Source organism: Amphiprion ocellaris, chromosome 15 (genome assembly GCF_022539595.1).
Source record: "Amphiprion ocellaris isolate individual 3 ecotype Okinawa chromosome 15, ASM2253959v1, whole genome shotgun sequence".
Lineage (NCBI taxonomy): Eukaryota > Metazoa > Chordata > Actinopteri > Pomacentridae > Amphiprion > Amphiprion ocellaris.
Genome location: NC_072780.1, coordinates 9,837,837 through 9,865,026, shown reverse-complemented (window position 1 = coordinate 9,865,026; position 27,190 = coordinate 9,837,837). Strand labels below are relative to the sequence as shown.

The following is a 27,190-nucleotide window of genomic DNA, read 5'->3' as shown; positions in this document are numbered from 1 at the left end:
CAGAGACCAAGCACATTTACTATTAGTCACCTTTATTTATTCATTTATTTTTTCATTTATTTCTTTATTTTCTTAAACATAAAACTGTTAAAACTGCTGTCAAACAGAGGGCATTAGTATCACAGCCAGTCAAGTCAGCTATGTATCTGAGTCCTTCTGCGTCTTTCGTCATCTTTCTGTCTGTTGTCTCAGTCCTATCCACGGTCCTGCCAGTCTCCCCAGTCTTTGAGCACTTGGCACTACGCTGCACTTGTCAGTCTCTTGTTTAGCACAATTTTACAAGCTGCTTTTGTTTCATTGTATTTTCAGTGCTTGAAATGATCGCATTCATGCCCAATACATCCTGCACGGCAAGACAGATAATACTGGGATACTATTTATCTGAAGGAGTGTCTGTATAGTATTAAATAAACTGCTGGTTCTGGGGCTTTCCGGTCTCTGCTTGTCACTTTCCCCGTTGTCACATATGTTTTGTAGGATTGGATGAGTGTGAATTTGTTAGGGATCAGTTCTTCAGACCTGTGTCAAATGCTAATTCTAAATAATTCCTCGTGCTATTTGGGGCTAAAGCTATTGCGGTACATTAAAGACAGCCAATTCATTAAATCCTACATCATCGGTAGATTGACAATTACACAAAACTACACTAAATTAACTTTCAAATATATAAACTCATGTGATTGTCGAAAAGTTGAGGTGCCTTTGCTCACAGTCTCATACCTTCTATTTTGGCTTTAAGTAAATTTCCATCTTGCTTTTGAAGCAAAGTTACATCAACATTAGCCCTGATTGATATCCACATAGACACAACAATAAATCTGAATAATGGACGTCACAGTCCACCTAAAACAGTGCATATGCCACAGTTGTATCAGTGTTACTAAACTATTCAGAGAAGAAACCGACTCTGAATAGCAGGGAGACTGGACACCAACTGATGTAAACAAGTTAGTCTGTGGTGCTAACCTAATCCAGGATGTAAACAAATCCGTAATTGGTCAAGTAGGAGCTAGTGCACAGGGCTACTGACAGGATTGGATCAGGGCCTACAAGCCAACATAACCACGCAGTACACAGGAGAGGCCACTCATCCCAGCAGCATACAGTGTCAACATAATGCTTTTAGACACCGAGGGTCTGAATCATAGGTCCTTTTTTTGTCAAACAGCAACAGTTTTTTTCTTTTACATTTCAAAAAGAAAGACAAGCGTATCTCCCTCTCTGAATAGACAGGCATGGACAATTACAATAAGCACTGAAAAAAGGGAAAAAAAATTTCGTTGGCCTTTCCCAATTTTTGAGTGAGTTGCTGTAGGAGTAATTTCTTTTTTTTTCCCATTGCAGAACATTCTCTGTACAAACAGAATCAAAAATCTCAACAGAAGTTTCTCAGATGCACAAATATGTCACATGTCCCATTTCTGTACTTCCTGTTTCTCCCCCCACAGCTCTTGTTGAGTTGAGCTGGCCATGCCAAAGCTTCACAGTTTATATCCAGGAGCATCTGCATTTCAGCCACAGCCCGGCTCTCCTCTCCCTCCATGCTGTGGTGTCTATTGGTCGAAGCAGAATGAATCACAGGATGGTCACATAGAGGTGTCATGTGATTGGTTGAGATGATACTCCACAGAGAGTGAGCGGTTGTCCAAGATGACGATATCATCATTTTTTTGTATTTAGTTTCAACATGATGCATTGTAGTTCCACCGTTCAGACCCCCCCCTCCATCTGCAGCTTTCCAGATGCAGTCCTTAACGCCTCACCCATCCAGGCGGGGGAGTCTCGGGGTTGAGAGGAGCAGAATGGAGTGGAGAACCTGCTTTTGTCTTTACAGTGAGAAAGAGAGACAGAGAGAGAAAAAGAGAGAAAGTCCGTCCATCCACGTTCTTCCCTCCAACCTTTCCACACTGTGAACCCCCTGGAGCTGCTGCGACGCTGATCGGCGAGCGAGAGGAGAGAGAAGGGGCGGGTTCAACTGATCAGGGATCAGCGGCGATCGGTCCATATATTGATCAGTGATCAGGAGCAGTGAGTGGGTCCAGCCCCTCCTCTCCCCTACACCTACCCCAGTTCACCCTCCCCCACCCCACCCCACCCCCACATCAGCCCATATCTAGAGCAGCAGGACCTGTAGACAGAGGTGGCCCCCCCTGGCCCTCCACTGTCAGAGGATGATGCAGCAGCGGCACAGACGCTGGCCACCTCCATGTACAGAGGGAGGAGGTGTCACTGGGGCAAAGTAGGCATGGACCTTGATCTCTGGAAGGTGGGCCTGTGTAGGGGAGACACGTGTTAATGCGAAGAAGAAAAAAAAAGAAAATGACACGGACAGGATTCTTGAAAAAAAAAAAAAACGAGATCAACACAATCAATCAAAGTTGAGCTAACCGGCTGTATCCTCACATCTAATAGACACAAATGAGTGTGTTATTGACCTTCTTGTCGAGATGTTGGAAATAAAATGCAAAGTTACTCATTTAAAGCAGATTTAAACTATATAATTTATAGATAGAAACAGAGCAGATAGGTGAATTGTAAAACTCTATATGATCTGAAGAGTGTGAAATTGTCCACCATGTCCACTGGCCCTGATGCATTTGATGCCAGCCCTGGTCAGGTTTCTATTCTGAGGCACATTTTGCAAAAAAATATGTATTCATATTTTGGGAGAAAAGATGAGAAGTTCAATTAATTTAATGGAAACTGAACTAACAAACTGTATCCTCATATTTAGTGGACGCAAATGAGTATTGATCTTTTCATCTAAATATTAGAAAGAAGGTCACATTATTTCCTTAAAGTGGGTTTAAACTACAGGGTGGGCCATAAGTTTCCATACATAGGAAAATGTATAATGTATATATTTTTTATGTTTCAGAACGCTAGAAGATGCGTTTGACGCTATCTTTGGGGGCACTTGAAGTCCATGGTGTATCAGGTGAAGATACGAGACATAAATCATGTCAAGGAACGTATCACCAACGCCATTACAAGCAGAATTTCAACTGTGCTAATGCAAGTTCATCAGCAGTGGAAAACACGTATTAATATGTGTTTTCGAAACAATGGTAATCATATAGAGCACATTATATAAATAAAAATGGTTGTCCAACATAAAATGTTTATTTTTCCTATATATGGAAACTTATGGCCCACCCTGTAAATAATTTCTACATAAAAGCAGAGCAGATAGGTGGGTTTTAATAGGTGGGATCATAAACAGTATGTAAGTAGTATTAATCTTCTCATTTAAATACCGGCTAGAACGACAAATTATTCCGGCAATGCAGATGTAAACTATAAAATTTTCCACATAAGAGCAAAATAATGAGGTGAATTTTAAAACTACATGATCATAAACAGTTTGTCATTTTGCATCATGTCCACTGATCCTGATGTGTTTGATACCAGCCCTGGTCAGGATTCTATCCCCAGAAACATTTTTGCGAAAAACAATCTATTTGTATATTGAAAAAGAGCTGAGATGAGCAATAAAGCCAATGAAAGTTGAGTTAACTAGTTATACTCTCACATTTAATGGACACATATGAGAGGAGTATTGGTCTACTCATCTCAGTGTTGTTAAGACTGTCAGACATACTTCATAATTTATGCATAGCAGCAGAACAGGTATGAAGGCTTGAAAACTCCATATGATCATAAATGGTATGTGATTTTCCATCATGTCCACTGATCTTGATGCATTTGATACCAGCCCTGGTCAGGATTCTATCCCAAGAAACATTTAACATGTTTAAACATGTTGAAAAAGCGCTGAGATGATCAATAAAATCAATTAAAGTTGAGCTACACAATTGTATCATCATATTTAACAGACAAAAATGACAGCAGTGTCGACCTTCTCATCTAAATGTTGGCAAATATGTCAACTTATTCCACGTTTGAACTTTATAATTTCTACATAGAAGCAGAGCAGATAAGCAGGTTTTAACTCACTCTTTTAATCCCAGCAAGAGCAGACTCTATATGACAATAAACAGTTTGTAGTGTGCCATCATGTCCACTGACCCTGATGCGTTTGATGCCAGCCCTGGTGACTTGCTGACAGTCATAGAGCTCGATGCGCTCCAGACGATGGCAGCTCTTCAGGTGCTCGAGGGTCACATCAGTGATGAGGGGGCAGTTGTCCAGCTCCACCACAGTGAGGCGCTCTTGGCCGCAGGTGCTGCTGCTCAGAGCTCTGATACCGTCGTCTGTGATCAGCTCACAGTGGGACAGCGACTGTCCAGGACACAGGAGGCAGGGATGAAGACACAGACAGATAGATGGATTAAACCCCACGCTGGGACACAGACAGGTTGAGAAAGAGGCTGGCACAAACCAGCAGCACTTACCAGCGCTTGCAGGCGAGGGCAGTGGATTGACAGCTGAACCAGGGTGTTATCTGTCACCTGAGGAGAGGACAAGCTTGATTAAGGTACTGTTCTCACATGTCTAGGGACAGCTGAGAGGCTCAGTTCTCATGTATTTGGAGGCCTGTGCTGCATTTTTCTCCTATGTCACTTCTCCGCATTCTGTCAAAAGTGATTTAAATGCTGAGGTAACTGGAGTGCTCACTCCCTTCTTGGCAGCAAAAACACCCTTTAACGCACACCATCACATCTCCTCTTCTCCTACAATCCTGCCTCTATCCAGACAGTTATGAGTATGATTTTGGGAGTAAATAAGGAAGCCACAAATTCTCTTACCAAAATACATTCTTCTAAGTCCATTTTTTCAAGCTCATGACAATTCTGTGAAGATAAACAGATGCTTTGTGAGAACACAAGAGATACTGAGGTGAAATTGATACTTGGCCCGGATAGGAAAACAGAAGGAAGCAAAATGAAACTCACTCTGGCCAGCACAGTGAACCCTGCGTCCGTAACATGGGAGCATCGTGCAGCTTCAAGAATCCTGAGAACACATACAGAATTAAGTATTAACGTTCATTTCAGCACACAGCGCACACCAAGGCCCAAAATCATCCCTGAGACATCCATAATTTTGATATTTTGAGTATTTTTAGGCAGTTAAATTTACTCAAAAAACCTCAAATAAATATAACAATTCTGGTTAATTTTGAAACTGACAGCTGTCACATTGTATGCATGCATAAAGGTATTTTGTCAATACTGAAGCAAGCCATTTGTCTGCTGAGAGACAGGTGTCTTTGTGTGTGTTTCGTACTTGAGTCGGGGACAGTTAAGTCCCAGTGCAGTGAGAGAGGCATCAGTGATGTTACTGCAGCCAGACACACAGAGGATCTGCAGCTTGTGGCATCCTCGGCACAGACTGACCAGGCCTTCATCTGTTATTTGCTGGAGGCAACAGACATGCAAAACAAATTACAAAAACACAGATGCACACAGGCTCATCCCTCACACGCTGTCTTCAGCCTCTCCCTCCCTCCCTCCCTCCCTCCCTCCATCCATCCATCCATCCATCCATCCATCCATCCATCCAACCCACAGCCAAATGTTGGTCTTACTGTGCAAGACTGCATATTGATGGTGGTGAGTTCTGGGCAGTGTTTCTGAAGGTGTTTCAAAGCTCCGTCGTCCAGCTGGGTTGAAAGAAAAAATGCAGAGTTGGCGATCAAGACACAGATCTATAATTTATGAATGTAAATTTAAGATTGAATAACTTCAAATGCTCTCCAATAAACAGAATCTTTACTCAACTTTTCCCTGATTTTTCACCAGTTTTAATCTATAGTGAGCTATAGCTAACTTATGGGGGGTTTATGGTATTTTTCCAGAAATGAAACATAGATGAGACATGGCTAAGAACTGAGCAGAAAGGCTGACGAAAATGTTGTTTTCAACAAAAGACACCACCGCATCACCAAAAATAAAACCAATGAGACAAAATTCAGTAAAAAGGCCAAACACAATGAGATAGAAAATGTACTGTGGTGGGAAGAGGGCATGTTTCTATTCTGTCAGGTCAGAAAAAAGAGTGCTGTGTGATGCTTGATTGTTAATTTGAAAAAAGCTTGTTTTGAGTGTACCAATTCATTTTGGTTTTTCCTAAGCTGAATCACCACGTGAGCAGTTATCTCCATCAAAGGATTCCTGTTCACAGTAAAAAGCGGCAAACAATTTCCTCAGGCGGCAGGAAACACATTTCAGCGCATCAGAAGAGGTTTTCATCCTGTCTACCCTTTATGAACTATATAATTTTAATATTTTATGATCAAACTGTCTAACAAGCAGAGGTGAGCTTTATTCTGGTTGTTGGTAAGAATAAAAATCAGGAGTCATCTGATTATCAGCCTGGCTATACATCGGATCAAATATTTAACATTTTTCCAATTATCGGATTGCTGATAACCCACAAATTAATTTTAAAAACAAGAAAAGCACTCAGAGAGCGCAGCACTCCGCCAAGGCGGCTCAGTCGTATCATTTCGACGGATGAAATCTTGAAAAAATTTGTGGCAACACAGAATGTAGCCAGGATGTACCCACAAACAAAATGACCTTGCGCTGAGCACAGGTGCGTGTTATGCATGTGTACATTACGTACGGATACCGAATAGCGAGACATAAATATGTAGCGGGCCGCAGGAACTGATGGGACTCAGAAACATCCCCATAATTTAATCAAATGTTTCTTGTATCATTTCTGATGAATAAGTCCCGATAAGTCTGCAGCGATCGATTTGTAATAGGATCGCAATCATGTGATCATCAGCAGGCGGCTGATGTAGTGTTCACTTGTTGCCATAGTTACAGTGATGTCGTGCCGCTATCTCACGATACAGAAATCTTTAACAAATCCGTGGATCCAGACTATAAGCTGCATCACTGCCGAAATCTAATCATTTGGTCCTTGTGTCATTTCTGACCTTCCCTGAGAATTTCATCCAAATCTGTAGGTCCTTTTTTGAGTAATGTTGTTAACAGACAGACAGAGAGATGGACAGACGTACGTAGATCGTCACATAACTCTGCCGTTCCATGGCTGAGTAATAAGCTACTTTGACTCTGATGCAGCCACTTTGTTCTATTAGTAGTTAGCACTCTGGTCTCAAGCAGTGCCCCGCTAAATGATAAAAACATCCATTTTCATTAAACATAATGATAAGTTTTGAGTTGGAGTTTGTGGTATTTTAAATTTTGACAAAGACTTTCTATTTTACTGCAAATGCACATCTATTTTAAATCTGTAAATTCTCCTTTATAACTTATATTCTGCACTGGATCTTTAAAAACATATTAACATAAATAAACAACATCAGTAACAACAACAACAACAGGAAGAAGAGGAAGAATAATTCATTATACATTTGAATAAAACCACTTTGGAATGGGCTAAAATTCTTCTTAAAATGTGATAACGTCTTTCTTATAAAATGCCTCTAAATGCCCTCAAATAAACTAAATTTATAGTGTGTGTGTGTGTGCGTGCGTGCGTGCGTGCATGTAACTCCCATGACCGTACCTGTGTGCAGCCTCTGAGGAACAGCGCTCGTAAACCAGTGCAGCCTCTAGCGAGGGCCTCGATGCCGTCACGTGTGATCTGGTCACACCATGACAGGTTCAACATCTCCAGCATTCTGCAGCCATCACTGAGCATGTGCAAGACAAAAACAAAACACAGAGGACATGGTACAAATAAATACATTTATGATTTCTATAAAATATCAAGAAAGACAATTCTGGGGGGAGGTTAAACAAACAATAGAAAATATTATTTCTAAAACTATCTCAATGAATTCTGTTCATTTTATTTTAGGACTTTATCCAAAGCGACATAAGTACACCAAGAGTGAGCGTATAGTAATAGATTCAAGCCTCCTGCATGCTAAAAAATTACTTGCACTCTTTTGGAAAGAATCTTGCATACCAAGATTAGTAGACTGGGTGAGGCAGATGTTAGTAACCTTTCCTCTAGAAAGACTGGCGTACGTACGAAAAGGGAGACAGGATTTGTTTGAGAAAGCGTGGGGACCCTTTGTTGCTTTTGTGAAATCCATAAATTTAACAGACGACAGCGATTAGGTGGAATAAATAGTTGTGATGTAAACCTTGTGGAACTGCCAGAATGAGAGAAATAACAAGACTACCTGCTGTTTGGTATAAAGTACTGCATTTACACATTTACATGTCTGAGAAGATGTTTGTTCATTTTTTTTTTCTTTTTTCTTTTTTAAAAGCTTTTTCTCCTTTCTTTATTTCCTTACTTTACGGAAAATGATCTGTTTAGTATGCAAGTGCCACATTATTGTTAAAAATATCTGCAAGTCTTGTAATGTATACTGCAATGCATATATGTACCTGCATACAAAAACTGTTAATATATTGTTAATGTATATATTAACATATATCTATATCTATCTATCTATCTATCTATCTATCTATCTATCTATCCATCCATCCATCCATCCATCCATCCATCCATCATCCATCCATCCATCCATCCATGTATGTATATATATATATATATATATATATATATATATATATATATATATATATATATATATATATATATACACATATATATATATATATATATATATATATATATATATATATATATATATATATATATATATATATATATCTCAAGAAAAGCAGCATTCACAGTGCAAGTGTGAGAGACAGAGGGGAAAGGGGTTCATATGAGGCTTTTTTAACTGAGGTTTGTGTTTAAATGGCCGGGGCGATACCACATGTGCGGTGGCTACCTGAGGGCTTTGAGGGAGTGGTTGCTGATGGACACACAGGAGGTGAGATCTAGTTGCTTGAGCTTGGAGCAAAACTTGCTGAGGCTGAGGCAGGTGCTGTCTGTGATCTTGGTGCAGCCGTTCAGGTTCAGCACTTCAATGTTTCTGCAGTTCTGAGCAAATGTCCTGGGAAACACATGAACGGTGAGGAGGGAGAATGGGAATTTCTCAAGAGTCGCTTCATTGAATAAATAAGAAGTCAGATGCTGGGAGTTGCTCAGCAGCCAATTAACGCAGTCATCTACAGGCCCTTGGGAAGGTCCTGTACAGCTAAAGCACACTTCTCTTTCCTTTTTTTCAAAAAAAAAAAAATGTTAGACAAAAGCTTTGCTCTCCCCAGAACAGCTTGTACTTCATTAAATCCCTGCTTATAGACATGATAAAGATCTTCAAGGGTAACATGTACCAAGAGATACAACAATTTCCTAATTTCTTTCCTTTGTTTTATTTGTTTCTTGGTGTGTACACAGTAAAGTGAGATTAAATGGAATGGGAAAAAAAAGAGTTCCTAGAACAGAGTCCCCTGGGAATGAAGAAATACAAGCCGCTTAAACTTTAAACATAATCACACAGGGGACAAAAACAGCAAGTAATCCAACCAAGAAGAGGATGATAAAAGTCAAAGCAGAGGCACGCTCATTATATCAGTGTACGTCAGAGACACAGTAGGAATCTCACTTCATAGAGGCATCTCCGACGCTCAGGCAGCCCCTCAGGCTGAGCTGCCTCAGGAAGCCTCCGCAACGCTTGGAAATGTTCTCCACCACTCGGCCCTGAGAGGAAGAGAGAGAGAGAGAGAGAGAGAGAGAGAGAGTAATATGACTTGGGCCACAGGACAGAGGATCAGCTGTGACGTCGGCACAGTCGGCACCAAAGCCTACTGACCCAGCACTAAGCCTTGGGCTGGATAATGCTACTCAACAAGCACTCGCACACACACATGCAGCGAACACAACCACCGACACTGTCCACTGTAGCCCCTCACCCTTTTACTTCCCTCTCTCTCCAAAACAAGCCCCTCACCTCAATGTCTGTCTGGAAGTTGAACAAGTCGATCTTCTGCCAGTTGCTGCCATCTAGGGCCAGGACGTTCCACGCCTGAGAGGGTGACAGGCAGGTTTGTTGAAAGAGGGGAGAGGTAAATGGTGACGCTTTTATGACTACATGCGATAAAAACTTGATTGATGATGCGCTACAGTTCAACAATTTATCGCTCTAGCATCTGATAGCAAGAAGTGCAAAGTGAAAGACTTAACTGAACTCAAACATGAAGCTACAACTTTTTTGGCTGTTTAATGCAACAACTATACTCACATGGTTCTCAATTAAGAGAACTCTGTCTGATAGAACATCATTTACTCCAATTTAGAGGTTTCTTGGATACACTGAATTGTTTCTTTTCATTCATAAGACACAGCTTGTTGACATCCTCCAAATGTAAACAGTAAAATGTTCAAGGAACAGGAGAGGTACACTGAAAAGGAAGATCTGCTTGCAAAAAAAACATATCAGTTGTGTGGAAATATTTCAGCTACAGAAAAGACGATGTCAAACAAAAACAGGTACTTTGTCAGCTGTCTTGTCCCTACATGAATCAACATGACTAATTTCTTTGACCTTTTGAATCAGAAAGCTCTGTACGAGTGCAAAGGCACACAGGAATGAATGCAATTCAAACCAAAAAAAAATAAAAAATTTCAGTTAGCTTCGTCATTTCTACACCTTGTGAGAAATGTTCCCAATGTTATTTTTTTAATGCAGATGCACTCAGTCATTGTAGAATAAGTGAAAATTTACTATGTCGCAGAAAAATATAAATACTGCAATGTCAGTTTTTTATTACGCAGCTCCAACTGTGTCCGCTTTCTGTCTCTTTACACTCTAATATGAAGATAATCTGGATAGTGAGTCAGAAAGAAACACTTGAAGACAAAAAATCTGCCTCTAGGAAATGATCAGCTTAGAGTGTTTTCTAAAACACAAGTCAGAATGATTGATAAATCAAGAAAATAATAAATTATTGGAACCTAAGGCAACCTCAATACCTGCACGAAGCTAAACAGACAACAGATAAACTACTCTAACATTAAAAACAACTTAGCGTATTTACATTTATCATAGAAACAGAAATTGTTTAGTCACAGGTGCAAAAAATGCATTTTCCCTATAGAAACCCACTATAGCTGTTGTACGAAAAGCTGCCATTACAGCTCTGCATTCACACGCCAAGACCTTTTTATGATCATAGACACCTCATTCATAAACGGCTTTCAGCTGCAGTGCACAACAGCAAGGCGGAGGGCCACTTACACAAAACCAGTAGAGGGCACTGTATTATAGACATTTCTAGAGAATTCAGGTATCGAAACTGGTCATAAATTAATCACACCACAGTACATACTTTTTGGTAGTGCAGAGAGGGAGGTGCTTACCTTGGATACCTGGGCACACCTACAGAGTGTCACCACGTCTAGATAGGAGAATATTCTGGAAAGAGACACAAAAAGGAGCATGAGTTTGTGTCAGACAAAGAGCTCTGTTTCCAAGTACATTTTATGTTTGTTTTTCCTTTCGTGTTAGCGACTATATGTTGTGGAGAACAGAACAATCCCCTGTATTTGGTTGGGAGCAGGAGAGCCCCACACACAGGCAGCGTTTGAGCTGGAGGCCGGTCGGCCACAAAGGGCTGCATGCAGCAGGCTACTGGGTCAGCTCAATCCATTAATCTGCCAATGAGTAATCTCTGGCACTCAGACAGGCAAGGCCACAGACAGGCTGGGACAGACGGACAAACATATATGCTCATACAGGAGGGCACACATGCTAAATATGTACACATCCTCTCATTTCTCAGCCATGAAACGGCCTGTTGCAGCCGACAGAAGTGACTCAAAAGGGAGCAATCTATAGAAATTTTTAGGTATTCAGAGAACTGTCATGGTGCCAAAGCTTTGAGTGCAGCTGGGGTCTGAATGTCCTTTTAACCCTTGGAAACAGGAGCTGGCCATTGTTTCCTTCATATAGACCCAGACAAAGGGTGCGTCTGATGTGCGTTCAGCCAGGGCATGTCGGGACATGCCTGTATAATCTATAGCAGAGTCTTGTGTCAGGGGAGTCCACGCACACAATCGACAGAGCCACGCAGGGACACATTCACACATATGCGACACGTGCACTTTTTACACATGCACATGCACAGCGCATGGTGCGGTCGCATGCCACCAGAGAAGCCGACCAATCAAAGCTGCTGCTCATCGATCTCCCTGTCTAATAACTGGTTAATGGCCGTGACGCTGATCATTGATTGGCCGTCCATTTTAATCAAATACAATCTGACTTTCCATTATGAGTGTGAGAGAGGGGCCTTTTACCAACCGCAAAAGTATTCAGTTAATCATGTTCTCAGAGAAGCAATAACTCAGTCTGATTTGTCGAGTCCTATTTAGGGATTTGACATTTGGAACTGGTGTTAAAAATATAAGATGTGAAGGAATCTGACTTTTTTAAAGGAGGAGATATTGATAAATACAGATAAATGTATCACTGACTTTTTCATAAGACAACAGGAAGGAAGAGATTTCAGAGCAACAGCATCATGTGTAATGCATGTTTTTCTGCTCTGTCACATCCTGCCTGGGTGTGCCTCTTTTCCAGACAAGGTACATAAAAGGATATTAACAGGGCATAGTCCCATTTGTTGACAAAAATGTACACGCGGCCCCTTCGAGCATGGCCAGACAAGAGAGAGTCGCCACCAGGAGTCTGGGACTGGTTGCCATAGTAACAAGTCAGACATGAAATTGGGTGTTGGTTGGGAGTCTGCTGAGTCAGTGCTTCCTGGTGAGGAGGACCCTGAACTCTCTCCGAGGCCTTTTCTGACAGACGCGGTTCTTGTAGATCAGAGTTCTCACGGTTTACATCCTCGCCGCGCTGGCCCAGATAACAGCTGCTTACAATGAACCGGCTGGGAGGCAGTAAAGCAAAAAAAACCAGTCGAGCAATCTGGTTTGCTCACAGTCATGTGTGGAACATAAGCTGTAATGCTAATGAGAACGCTAATTAATCAAATCAATATAGTAATCCAGCAATATTCCTATTCCTCACCCAGCTAAAACATTGCAACACTGGTTAACAAGTTTTAACAATGTTTCAAGGAAAATCTAATGTTCATTTCAGCAATCGTTATCATTTCAAATAATGTCCGTATTCGGTTAAAAGCTATCTAAGACATACTGTTTTATCAGAGGATGCTTGGAGGATATTGTCAGAAAACAAACTAACATTTAGAACATGTTTTTTCAGATGTTATCAAGGTGTCGCACAACAGAACGTTTTATATAGAATGTTACTGTAATGTGATGTGCTGACAAAGACTGAACATTTCACCTGCAACACATATTATATCTTGATAACATGATAACAAAGGCTTGACATTCTTGATGTAATGTTCAGGAAATGTTTTAAGAATGTTTGGACATAATGGTCATTTTTGGAGTGTCTTTAGAGACGAATATCTTTAAAAGAAGAACTAAATAAAAAAAAACTTTCAGCCGAAAACACTGCAAGAACTTTGCTGAGCTTTCTCATATCATTTTATAATAGAAGAAAGTCAGTTTTCTATTTAGTGACACATTAAAATAAAACAATGCAATGCCTCAACGCAGTTATTAGATCTTTGAACTGATATGAAGATGGAGTCTCTCCTTTGAATCTTGCAGACTGTGTCAATTTAGAGTTGTTCTGTTTCTTTGGCTTGTTTTATTGGCTAGTTGATTGGCCCGTAAGTATCAGCTATTTTCATTATTAAAAAGTCATTTAAGTAATCTTTTAAGCCAAACAGTCTCTGGTTTCAGCTTCTCAAATGTGAGGATTCAGTACTTATCTTACGTCTGTATCTTTTTTGATTCACGGTTTAATAAAACAACCATCTTCTGTATTATACAGACAAAATAGCTAATCAATAAAGTAAGCTAGATTAATCAATAATGAAAGTAATTTGTAATACTTTCACTATTAAGATCTAAAGAGATTAAAAAAATCCAGAACCACGCAGTCTGACGTAGGAACTAAATAGATTGGTTCCAGTCCACAGGTGAATTTAGCATCTAACACATGTGATTCTTGATTTTTCGTGTATAAAAATCCACATACAGTCCTGAAGAGACATCATAATGAACCTCACTGTGTAATTTAGTGGCAGGATTTATCAAAATGCTTTGAAAACAAAAAAAAGCTCCTGTCAACCCACTTTCTATGGTCTAAAAACAAGATTTACTGCCTTCACAATGACTTTTAGTCACTGCTCATGCTGTGTAACTCTCTCAACATGACACATGTGACAGTAGGTCATGTGCTGTAGCCAGCGAGTGCATGCGTGTGTGTTTTTCTGTCCACCAGTGAAAGCCTGCTGGTTATAATGGGTAAACTGGTGGGTCTCTGTAGAGTGCAGATGGAGCAGCAGAAGAGCACAGCACTGCGGAATTCCCCACCAGCTAAGACAAGCTATTTATAGCTCACATACACACATACAGTTTGCATAGGCCCAGGAGTGTTTCACACATGCACACACAAACACACACTGTGTGTCAGCAGAGGTGCGTGCAGGTGCATCCCCCGTTTTCCAACATACAAGCAAACACACACTGGGAAAAAAAAAAACCATGTATAAATCAGTGTGGAGGATGAACACGGCTGAGTGTGATGTCAGATTTATGGGTCATGTGCAGCTGCTGTGGGACAAAATATTGGTCTGTAGGTCACACAGTTAACGGAGCCTCATTTCAGTCTAGTGGCTGACACATCATACAAAAACACACAACTAGCGACTACACAAACACACACAGTTCAAGGCTGCTTCAGCTAATGAGCAACCCCGACCTAAGCCCTTTTCCCTGTTGGTATGTTGTGTTGTGTTGTTTATGGATGATGGAGCTTCTGTACTATGAGTCTTACCTAAGAAGAAGCTCTTTGGGGAGCTTCTTGTTAATGGGGGCTTCATCGCTGTTTGAGAACACCTGCCGAGACACAAGATAAACAGTAAACAGTAAGTGTGTTTGGGAGGCAGCAGCGAGGCAGAAAGATCCATCATCAGCTCAGGATCACTACGGCAAACAGACCCAAACCAAGCTGACATTATTTCACAGCCCTAACTCACAACGTATGCAGTAAAAACAGCCCCCTGCTCTGTGTTTACAGTCGCTGCTGAGAAATAAAGCTATCACTTCCTTAAGCTATGCTAATAAACACGGCAGAGCTGCATTTGGTTTCCCATGTCCCCTCCTTTACAAGCTTATAATTCTGTTAGCCTGGTCAGCTTGTTGGCATGCTTATCTCAATTAGTCTACTCACTGGATGTCTGGCCATCTGCTGAGTGGGACACGCAACACACACACAAGCAGTAACACACACTTACACACTGGCAGGTGATTCAAGTCAGACCTCTGTGTGTGAAGAACAGAGGCAGAACATTCTAGATCAGGTGGGCCGTATTCAGCCATGAATTTAAATTACGGCAAACACCCACATTCGCTGTGCCTCTGCAGACACGCATCCTGCCAGCGACGCACTTGTATCCTCAAAGAGTCAGAAACTGTATATAATGAGAAGGGGGGGGGACTCCCCGCTGTTTCAAGCACCGAAAAAATGTGACGGCACAAAAAAGGGAAGCGAGGGGAGGGATGAGCAGAGGTTGATCCCAGCTCCACGACAGATGCAACCTCCTCGATAGAGCAGGCAGGAGAATCGAGACGAGGAGACAAAAGGCAAACAAAGAAATTGCGCAACAGCCTCGGAAAAACACGTATAAAAGTCATTACAATCAGAGTGGAAGAAGGGGAGGTGAGGACATAAAGGGTAAGTGAGGTAAAAAGACAACAGAGTGGGAGCTGGTTCAGTCGAGGACATGCAGAACGTTAACTACGCTGGTTTGAATTTTACCATCTCTGCTCCGGTAGCAGCACCAGCCAAGAAAGTGGTTCTGAAACCGATCTGAAACCTATTGATTAACTATATCCAATAATAGCTCGAGGATATAGTTAAACCTTCCTCCATCACTGGTCCCCGCACACACACTTGTATTGAATAATGTATTATCACATTCTCAGCCGTGTCTGCTGAGTAAAGTGTATTGTACCGAATAGTAGAAACAGAACTTAACTTGTCCACTGTCAGGACATTTGCTCTGTAAAGACAGAGGTGACTTAAGATTTAAGATTAAATTTGAATTCCAAAGCACCTCTATAACACATCAGCCACCTTTGACCTCTCCTTCAACAGACACCAACAACAGAGACAGGCCGGGATGAAACCCAGAAAAACAAAACATATTTCCACGTGGTTTAAGCTTGTGAACACAATTTAACTTGTTTTGTGTAATGAGATCTAGTTTGGTTCCCTCCAGACTCACTGCGAGTGATTAAATTTAGATTCACAAATCTGAGCTCACTGTTGAAACAAGCGATCCATTCGTTGGTCCAAATGAATTTAGTCATAATAAACCACTGATGACATCTGACATGTCATCTAAGTCAAGGGAAAACACGGGCTCTCTTTTTGAATTACGATGCCATCAAAGCCACGGCTGGTATGCACGTCTCCTTAAAGTTATCACCTCAACATTCTGGTGCCCTCGTTCCCGCTGCCAGAAGGGCAGCATTCCCAAGCAGGGAGCTCCTCCCCGCTGTCACACTCTTCCTATTCCTAGACAGTGTACAACACACGCAAACCTGTTTCATCAACTGGCTACAGCTCAGTTTCTTTGCCACATGAAAGCAGCTACGAGGAAATTAGATCTGGGTCACGCGTTCAATTTCAGGCCTGCCATCCAACATCTACAAGGCGCTCGTGCCAGGTGTTGATTGTGAAGCATCATCTCAGGCTACAAGTCCTCATCTCCCCCCCTCCTCTCAGTGTGACACACACCAGCTTTGTTTCCACCATACACTGGTTTTCATCTAAGAAGCTTAGGGCACTGTTGAGAAATCCACCGACATGGCAACACACAACACACATCAGCACCGCTAACACCTTCTGCTCTGACTCGCTCGCACGTAGACGGTCGTACTACGGCGAACACCTGACTGCGGAGAGTCAAGTAGCATCAAGTCCAACCCTGAAAAGAATCTCAGCGATGTTTGAGCAATACCTGAGATGCTCACAGCTGGAAGGACGAGGAACTTATCATACCACAGATACTATGCATAACTGAACTATTTATCTGTGAAACGGCACATATTGTACTTCAGTGCAGGTCTGAGGTACCTAATAGAGTCCACAAATTACTACTTTCTACTTGCAATACTAATATGACAACTGTCATTACTGAGAAAGACGATTCAATCACCATGTGCTCTTATAAAAACAAGATTATGAATGAACTTATGCAACTACACATGAGCATCAGGTGTCACTTGCATCATATGCTCATTTTTACCACTTTTGCTGACATTATTTATTATATTTTACGATTCAAATAGCATGAAACTTGAATTAGCTGCTACTTTTAAATACAACAAATTAGCTGACATGCAAAAAAGGTGTCTGTTTACCACTTTTTCTGCAAAAATTACCATGGAAATATGGAGTCACTTACATTGCCTCCATTATAAGCTCATTGTCAACATTTTTGCTGACACTGTATTGCATTAGTTAGTATTAAAAACAACTTAAAAAAAACTCATATTGCTTGAAACTTGAAATATCTGCTAGTTTTACATAAAACAAATAAACTGACATGCATGAACAATTGTGTAATTGAGAATTTCCTGCCAAAATTATAATGGAAATATGGAGTCTCTCACATTGCCTCCATTATAAGCTAGTTTTTCACGCTTTTGTCGACATTATTTACTCATAAATACAACTAAAAACATTTAAAATTACTCAAAACTTTGAATATTTGCTAATTATACGTCAGACAAAAGAGCTGACATTCATGAAAGGGTGTGTGTTTATCATTTTTGTGCAAAAATATAATGGAAATAGTGAGTTTGTTACATTGCCTCCATTATAAGCTCATTTTTACCACCTTTGCCGACATTATCTACTCAGAAATACAACTAGAAACACTTGAAATTGCTCAAAACTTGCAATATTTGCTACTTTTGTAACAGACAAAAGAGCTGATGTGCACGAAAAGGTGTGTGTTTACCACTTTCGTGCAAAAACGTGATGGCAATATGGAGTTATCTCACATTATGAACTGAACGCTGCCTATTCTTGGAACACAAAAGGACAGAGAGTGGTCAAGGAGCCACCAAAACCTCCTGTGGCACCTGTCAGGTATCACTGGAGGTGTCAGGAGGGTTCTTCCAGCCAAATGAATAGAACACTGCTACAAATGCTTGTGTTTACAACATTACTCTCCATCTGCACCCCCTCCTCTTCTTCCTCCTCCTCCCCTGAAAGCCTGTAACCTCAGGCGACAGTGGCAGCCAGCCTCGGCCCTGATATATTGACTATCCTCAGCCACAGCCCTCCTCTTGTCCCGCAGTCCTGAGCTCCATGTTGTCGCTGTCTACTGGTGCGGCAGGACAACAACAGGATTTCGGATTATCCTTGACCAACAAAAACGCCTCAGCTCCTGACTGCATGTAAAATTAGGAGCAGAGCGCACGAACGCACACATGCAAACACACACAAGCACACACACACACACACACACACACACACACAGTTTGCTTATACAAGCCCACGACTCCCACGTCTACTAGAAACAAACAGTTTTAACCGTTGCCGGTCCACTCCCTCGGTCATTACCTCGAACCGGCCCTTGGTGATCCCGTTCATGTCTGCGGCGGCTCGTCCCTTCGCTCACACACCGCGCAGACACCAGTCGATTATTGTTTTTGTCGCCGTTTTATTTTTGGTCGGTCGGGGAGTGGAAGGAGCCGAGCTGAAAGCTGGGTCTTCACACCCTCCCTCCCTCCCTCCCCAGCCGCCAGCGAGGCTCCTGTCTCCGGGTCAGCGGCGGTGAGGGTGGTGTCGGTCCGGGGCGGCCTGCGGTTGCGCTCGTTGTCTCGGAGACCAGCGGCTCCCCAGCCCGTCTCATCACAGGAGCTACCAAAATAACAATAATAACATGGACGGTCTGTCAAGTGACTTCACTTCCGCCTCTCCCCTCATCGCTCCAGTCAGCTGTCCCCCCCTCCACACACACACAAATAACCTCACGAAAATGTGCCGCAAAAACACACGAGAAACGCCAGATTAACGTGCGCCCTCGCTCCCCCGCCGCGTATTTTACGCATCAAACGCGCGTATGGCGGCTGACACGAGCGCTTTTCCTTCCTTCACTGTTTTCACTTCACTTGCGGGGAGAAGGGGGAGGGCCCACGTGACGTCATTGCTGCGGGAAAAGCACGCGTGGTCGATTTGTTTTGATTGTGGGGTCTTGCGGAGATTCGGGGGAAATCGCCACCAAAAAGGCGCATTCGTGTGCACGAACGCCGCAGCAGGCGCGGCCCGGGACGGCACCGGGACGTGACCTGACACGAACCTCCGATTAAAAGGAGGAGGAGGGGAAGGAAACACTCGCATCTGTGAACGCCAGATCCGCGATCCAAGAGTTTGTCCACGGTGGAGATGTGTAACTGTGGCCACATTGCGGGCTTCAACCTGCAGACTCACACACCCAAAACAACCTGGGCTGACTGCTCTGGCATTCCTGCGTTATGTAAACTGGTGGGAGAGGTGGAAACAGACAAAAAAAGGATAAGACCTGCAGGCTGTTTTTACTGTGTTTGGCAGTGGAGAAAAAATAAAGCAACTGGGGAGAAGGTCAGTTACATGTGAGAAGAATATTTCCAAAAGAGTTCCCTTAGACACCAGGTTATTCCTACTTGACGTAATCAAAAGAGCATAATTATTACAAAAATGAGCAGAAACTGACTCCACATTACCAACTATTACACATTGGATAAGATTAACGATGTCAAACCATTCACTAAAAAGACTGACTTATTTCTTATTTCTTGGAAATGTGTACATAACAGAGAATATACCAGAAGAATAGCTCATAAACCATGACTTTGTTTGATATTTTGTTAAAAACAACAATTTGAAATTTGGAATTTTTTTAATGTTTTGTTTTCTTTTCCCCTTTTCTCATTTTTATTTCATACAAGAACATAAGTCTCAAAGGCTTGTTAAGAATGATGGATTACTGTCTGTTAGTTTCTTCTTCATCATATCTTTGTTTATTAATATTTTTATTTTCACAGTTTCTCACAGCAACTGCACGCTCTTCTGCGAAGCAAAACTGGGAATGTAAATGGCTGTAAAATGACTGTTTTAAAAATAAAGATCAATCAATCAATCAATCAATCAATCAATCAATCAATCAATCAATCAATCAATCAATCAATCAATCAATCAATCAATCAATCAATCAATCAAAATGTATTTATAGAGCACTTTACAGCAACATCAAAGAAGACCAAAGTGCTTTCCATCAGCATGATTAAACAAAACAATACAGTTTGGTTACTACAAAACCATAAAAACCATAAAAAAAATAAAAACCATAATGTGGCACAGATGAATCAGTAACATTTAAATAAGACATTTTGGAATGACATGAAAATGAAACAGTGCTACGAGCCAAAGATCAAAAAGATACTGTTCAAAAAGTCCTGTATTCAGCTCAACTGAGTTCAGTTTATATAGCAGCAGTTCACAGCTGGGGTCATCCCAGGTCACTTCTCATAGTGAAAACATGCAATGCAATGTGATATTATCTTACTGTGGTGACTCTTTAGTTGACTTACTTGAGTTAAAATACACCAGTATTACCAGTGAAGCAATAAAAGCCCAACTAAAGACCGTATTTCTCATTTAGTGTTTTATATATATTGTACAGTTATTGTCACTTAAGCTTCTCTAAAATAAAAGCTGCTGAGCCGAAGTGCTTTCCATTAGTGACATTAAACTGGCATTACAAATGAACCCAACAAGCTTAAATATTAAAGCTGCAGGGTTATTTAAGTTGTTAATAAACCTGAGTAATTTAATTCTTAAATGATATGAAATAGGATTTTTTACTGACTAAATTAAATCGTGACGTTAAGACCAGACAGTATTATTGATGATAGAGATTTATCTACTTTATAGTGTGTTCTGCAGCCTACAAATGTATTTCTGTCTGCATTTGAGTTTTATAAATTGTCTTATTTTATAGTAAAAGACTGTTTCAATCCGTTTTAATTTAATCTATGAATAATCTACAAATGAAGCAATATTGTTAATTTACTGACCGGTTGTTCTACTCCCTTTAAGAGTCCTAATGTATTTAAAACTGTACTTTAATCTGAAATCTACACATTGACTGATTTGATGACAAAATTAAATTCTAAATACATTTCCTGTACATAATGGCCACTTTTCCTTTTGATATTTTATATTTTTGATTACACTTCTGTAGTTTTACTCTCTAGGATTTGACAGCATTGCTTTTACAAGTAATGGAACAGATTTTCAGATATTTTTATAGCTGCTTTTACTTTAATAAAATAGCCTAATACTTGTTCTGTTGCAGGTTTAGTAGACAGGGCTGCAGACAGACTGGTGTTTGAGTTACAGATCTTGGACTAAATATCTTTGTGCTTGTTCTCCATGTCAGCAGCTAGAGGACGCCCTCATGCAACCTCATCTCACTTCATCCAGTGTCTTTACAAGAATCACAGTATCAGGATCTTGTTATACAGCAGAACTTGGTGGAAATATGATTAGAAATGGAATCAAATAGGGCCAAACAGACAAATTGAGTATTCACATTTATGCTTCTTTTTTTTTTTGCTTCCTCTGAGTGAAATAATGTACTTTTAACTCCATATCTTTCAAACAAGTGGTGGAAAGTAACCAAGTACATTTACTTAAGTACTTTACCAAAGTATGATTTTATGCTACCTTATACTTCTACTCCATAGAAATTCAGAGGGAAATATTCTACTTTTTACTCCACTACATTTATCCGGCTGAACTTTAATAAGTAGCTATTTTGCATATTTAGTTTAAAAATACAAAATATGTTTTGTTATAAATTTATTGCGGCACAAGCTACACAGCAGATAAACAATATAATGTTAAATCACCTTTAGCAGCTCCAACAATACATCAATAATTGGAATCTTTTGTTACTTTTATTATGTTTTGATTCGAATACTTTTGCTAATTATGGATTTGCATTGCAAAAATGAATGACATTTACTTGTAACAGTGCATTTCTCCACTGTGGCATTTGCACTTTTACTTGAGTACAGGATGTAAATTATTCCTCCACCTCTGAAGACGACTGTAGGTTTTACAGAAATAGCACATGGTGAATCCAGAATGGCACATTAATGTAGGATAAACTACCAAACAGCATATTTTATCCCCAACCAACGACGACATTAAGATGTGGTTTAAAAGTGAATGTGACAATAATGTTAATTAAACAACCAGCTGTGAATTTCTTATTTTAGTAAACATAAAAACAGCCCAGTCTGTTACAAATCTGGCTTTGAGTAGCAAGTAATAGCAGCAAAAAGGACAGGATTACATTTTCCCCCAAGGTTTTTCTTAAAATAGTATACTCTTGGATAATTTAGTCCGTAATAATCAATCACATTCCATCACACGTTTTTATGAAAAATAAAAATATACAATAATACAACAATGAACTTGCAAAGAATCAGTAATTAAGTGAGGTTTAAATACAATATTACCTTTAAAATATGGCGGATTTGAAGAGGTAGTAGTAACTTAACATTCACATACAGCAAATACTTACCATTTATACTCAATTACAGTTTTTGTTATGAATAATAACACAAGTAATGGGTCATTTCAATACTTTAAGTTTATAGGAAATACTTTTACATTTTTGCAAGAAGAACTTTTACTTGCATAAATGTATTTTACAATTTGGTGAAGCTCTGAATATTTCTTCCGCTGCCAAGAGCATGACAGGACAGAAAATATTATCATGCACTGTAAAAAATCCTGTCCAACAGTTACAGTGTCGTGTAAAGTGTTTGCCCCCCTACAGAAATCTTCCATTTTTGCATATTTCTCACAATTCAATGTTCCAGATCATCAAACTTATATTTATTGAAAATTATACAAAGATAAACCACAGAGCACAAAATGATGGTTTATTGAAGATTTATCGAAAACTTAGATCAGCGCTATGAAAAAGTAATTGCCCCTCTGAACTTAATAACCAGTTTTCCACCTGCAGAATAGTGTTAATTCAGTCACATTAGATGGTTTTCGTTCACGAGCTGCCCTTTTATGGTGTTGCTGCAAAATCTAAATTGGATTTAAGTCTCGACTTTGACTCAGCAACTCCAAAATCTTAATTTTGTTCTTTTTGAGCCACTCAACCATTGACTTGCTTGTGTGCTTTGGGTCATTGTCTTGCTGCATAACCCATTAGCCTTGAGCTTTAGGTGAGGAACTCATGGTGATATTCTCCAGGAAGATTTTCTGATAGAGAGCAGAATTCATGGCTCCATCGGTGATGACAAGTTGGGCGCCCAGGTAGCTCAACAGGTTGAGTGGGCGACCCATGAATAGGGGCTACAGTCCCCGACACAGCGGCTTGGGTTTGATTCTAGGTCATGGCCTTTTGTTGCAGGTCTTCTCCCCAATCTTTTCTCTACTTTCCCGTCTGCTTCTCTACTAAACCTGTCTAATATAGCCAACAAAAGGCCAAAAAAAATAAGACAAGTCGTCCAGGTCCTGTGGAAGCAAAGCAGCCCCAATCCATCACACTACCACCATGTTTTATTGCTGGTATCATGTTTGTTTTATAGAATGCAGTATTAGCTTCACGCCAGGTGTAATGGGACCTATGTCTTCCAAAAAGTTCCACCTTTGACTCTTAAGTCCTCAGGATTATATCCCAAAAGTCTTCAGTTTCATCCATATGTTTTTTTGCAAATGCCAGACAAACCTTTATGCTCTTTTTGGTCAGTAATGGTGTGTGCTTTGCAGCTCTCCCATGATGCCATTTTCTCCCAGTGTCTTCCTTATTGTAGAATCATGTGCAACAACCTTATCTGTGGCCAATGAGGTCTGCAGATCTTTTGACGTTCATCTGGGTTCTTTGTGACCTCTTAGGTGAGACGTTGATGCGCTCTTGAAGAAATGTTGGTCGTTGGTTCACTTCTGGGAATGTTCACCACTGCTCCATGTTTCTCTATTTGTGGATAATTTCTCTCACTGGTTTTCTGGAGTCGCAGAGCCTCAGCACTGGCTATGCAACCCTTTCCAGCATGAGAAATATCCATGAGTTTGTTTTGCTTCATTTCTTGATTCTCTTTAGAACGTGGCATCATGTGCTGCTTTTTGAGACCACTTAGCTACTTCACAATCCCAGACAGGTTCTGTTTAGTGATGTTTAGGTTCAACAAATGAAATTAAATTGAACCCAACTTGTTTTGGAGATTATGTAGACCAGGGGTCACCAACCTTTTTGAACCTGAGAGCTACTTCAAGGGTACTGAGTAGTACGAAGGGCACCTTGTTTGATACAAACTTCCTTAGTAGCAAACTTGCGCCATCATCTTTAAACAATAATAATAATAATGAAAATAATATGTAAAAAAGACTGATCACATTTATGTTAATTATTCCTAACAATAATTATTAACAACGATTTCCACAACAATGACGGTAGGAAACACACACACACACACACACACACACACACATATGGAAATCTGTTCCAATATTTAAAAGTCAGAGGTATCCCATCTCTGAAACTTTGGTAAATATCTTTCTTGGCAGTTTTGTATGAATCAGCATATTTGCAGCATTTTGTTCAAAATCACACCAGTTACATTTCTGTGCAAACTGTCACTTCTAACATTTTTAGGAAATCATTAACTGTCATCAAATCATGCTTCATTTGTACAAACCACTACCTTTGTAACATTTTTGAACAATTCATGAACTCTGTCCCATGTTTGTACAAATTATCAGTTATGTAAGAAAAAAAATCAACTCTTTCACATTTTGAAATGAATCCTATCACATTAGTATTAATCACCAGCATTGCAACATTTTTAACAGATCATAACAACAAATCATTACATGTTTTCAACAAATTATTTTTTCACATTTTCGTGTAATGGCACGGTGTTTTGAATGACAACATGTGTTACCTCTTTCTTTGTCTGTAAATGTGTGTTAGTGGGAAGCCTGGCATTGCAGAGCTTATCATGTCTTACCTTTACCTTGCAGCTCACAGTTCAGATGGTTCAGTTTCCCAGTGATGTCCGTTAAAAATGCATGGGCAAGAATCCACTCAGTGTCCTCAAGCAGCAAGGTGTCTTCCCCTTTGGATTGCATGAACCCTTTGATTTCGGCCAACAGTGACAAAACACACTGCAAAATTCATCCCCTGCTGATCCATGGGGTTTCTGTGTGTAGTAACAGGTCACCATGTTCAGCTGACAGCTCCTCCAGCAGCACCTTCAATGTCCTGGTTGTTTGGCTTTGGAGCCATTTATGATCTTCACGACAGGAGTCATCACGTGATCAAATCCGGCCACTTTTGTACATACATATGTCCTGCTGGTGAATGATGCAGTGGTAATGTAGGAATGTTGGGAAGTCTGGATCACCTCTGCATCGTACAATGAAGCCTGCATGGCGACCCGTCATGGAGGAGCCCGGTCCATCGTCACTGAAACAAGCTTTTCTAATGGTACATTTTTCACCAGGAAGAAACTTTTCGCCCCGTAGTAGATGCCAAAGCTGTCTTTGAGTCCCGGGCTTTTCCTGTCCGTAGTCCGCATACAGTCTATGTGCGCTAGCAGGTGGCTAGTTAGCATGGAAGCTTTGTAGCGGCTAAAGTAGCATCTCTCCACATTGTGCCGCTTTGCTGACGCAATAGTCGCCCCGCAAATAAGACACTTACATTTATCTTTCACTGTCGTAAAAAAGAAGTCTTCCTCCCAATCGTCGTGAAAATAGTGTTTTCTCTTTCACTTCTCTGTCATGTTTTGGGGCTAAAACCACATCTAGCTTCCCAAAGCGTCTGCGCCCGGACGCTTCAGCAAAGAGTGATGTGGTAGTTGGACATGCGCAGTGAACTTTGACTCGGACAAGGTCAAAGTTCATTTACACCGAAGACATTTTTGTTTTTAAAAAATAAATAAATAAATACTATAATTTAAAATCTGCATTAATGTAAGTATTTTTGATTTAAAAATAACAGCAATTATAATTTTTATAAGGAATTTCATGGTGACTAGTGTTATTTTTAGAACATGTGTGGCAGGCAACTCACATGGGCATCTCTGCGGGCAACCAGGCGCTTGCAGGCACGGTGTTGGCTACCCCTGATGTAGACTGTATAAATTTTCACCGGTCAATAGGGTTGTGGCCGGGGAGGCATCGGTCAGAATGCAAGACAAGTTGTTCCCTTTTTCTCTGTAACTCATACCAGAGGTAACACGTATGCCAGCATCTCTATGTGTGGTTCTATAAACAGGAAACACATAGAAAGAAGCAAACAATGAGTATACAAAACTACGTAAACATGTAACAGCAACTATCATTACTAAATTAAACAAAGAACATTTTCAACCTGCCTGTAAATTGCACGCACACAGAGCAAAGTGACAGCCAACACCAAACATATGTCTCAACAGTCCCAGTACACATGCTCTTCTGAAACCTCCACAAACACAGAAGTGGCCTCCGACTGGCCAATGGCTTAATTGCCTGTTAAGCTGGCCTGATCATGTCCTCCTTTGTCACACAACTGCCAAATTAATTTGGTCATTTGGTAAATTGGTAGCTTGGGTAGCTTGGGCACTTACTTTTTCACATTGGGCAATGTGGGCTGAACAGCATTTTTCCTTCAAAAAATAAAATCATCATTTAAAAACTGCATTTCGTGCTTTCTTGGGTTAACTTTGTCTGACATTAAAATTTGCTTGATGATCTGAAACATTTAAGTGTGACAAACAGAAGATTTCTGTCAGGGGGACCAATACTTTTACACGTCCCTGTATATAAATCATTTCTTGCACACTATATTTTTGTACAACATAAAGATGCAACAGACTGAGACAGACAAACAGCTTGTGCTTGTGTTCTGCTATGAAAACAGAGACATTTCATCCAGTTTGTCTTTCCTGTGCATGCACCACATTTTTATCCTCGTGCCACCCCTTCCCACCACATTGCCTGGTAATTAACAATCTGTCATCAACAGTCTAATTAATTAACTGTGTTCTCTGAATAGCTCCACGCCCTTCTCGTCCTGACTCGGCTGTGGCTGGCAGCTCCGTGTTGAATGTGTCCTAATGATCGCAGTGACTGTATTAATGTCAAGCAGGATCGTGTCTGTTGTGCACGCACTGTTTCTATAGTCTCTAAAATGGAACGTGTACCTGAGCTGTTGGAACAGTACGTTTATGACATTATTATGAGGCTGAATACTTTAATCTTCTTTGC

At 40.6% G+C, this 27,190-nt stretch overlaps 1 protein-coding gene across 2 annotated transcripts; it reads right to left on the bottom strand.

The window, feature by feature from the left end:
* Positions 1-11: 11 nt before the first annotated feature.
* On the bottom strand, positions 12-19,207 carry fbxl2 (F-box and leucine-rich repeat protein 2). 2 transcript variants are annotated; one of them, XM_023285161.3, is made up of 14 exons: positions 18,494-19,207; positions 14,690-14,751; positions 11,170-11,224; positions 9,761-9,835; positions 9,416-9,510; positions 8,699-8,863; positions 7,450-7,576; positions 5,492-5,566; positions 5,191-5,321; positions 4,857-4,917; positions 4,710-4,754; positions 4,356-4,412; positions 4,030-4,242; positions 12-2,272 (listed from the first exon to the last, which is right to left on the bottom strand). In XM_023285161.3, exons 1-14 carry the CDS (start codon positions 18,521-18,523, stop codon positions 2,165-2,167), a joined length of 1,299 nt encoding a protein of 432 aa, XP_023140929.1. In that variant the 5' UTR covers positions 18,524-19,207; the 3' UTR covers positions 12-2,164. The 2 variants fall into 2 exon arrangements, with proteins under 2 accessions (XP_023140929.1, XP_054874120.1); XM_055018145.1 differs by lacking the exon at positions 14,690-14,751 and having other exon boundaries at positions 18,494-19,204.
* Between the last annotated feature and the right edge of the window lie 7,983 nt (positions 19,208-27,190).

Coding starts and splice junctions, on each gene's coding strand:
- fbxl2 (XM_023285161.3), bottom strand. CDS start 18,523: ATGAACGGGATCACCAAGGGCCGGTTCGAG. Junction 9,511..9,760: donor ACTTCCAGACAGACATTGAG/GTGAGGGGCTTG, acceptor TCTTCCTCTCAG/GGCCGAGTGGTGGAGAACAT. Junction 4,755..4,856: donor GGTTCACTGTGCTGGCCAGA/GTGAGTTTCATT, acceptor TTATCTTCACAG/AATTGTCATGAGCTTGAAAA.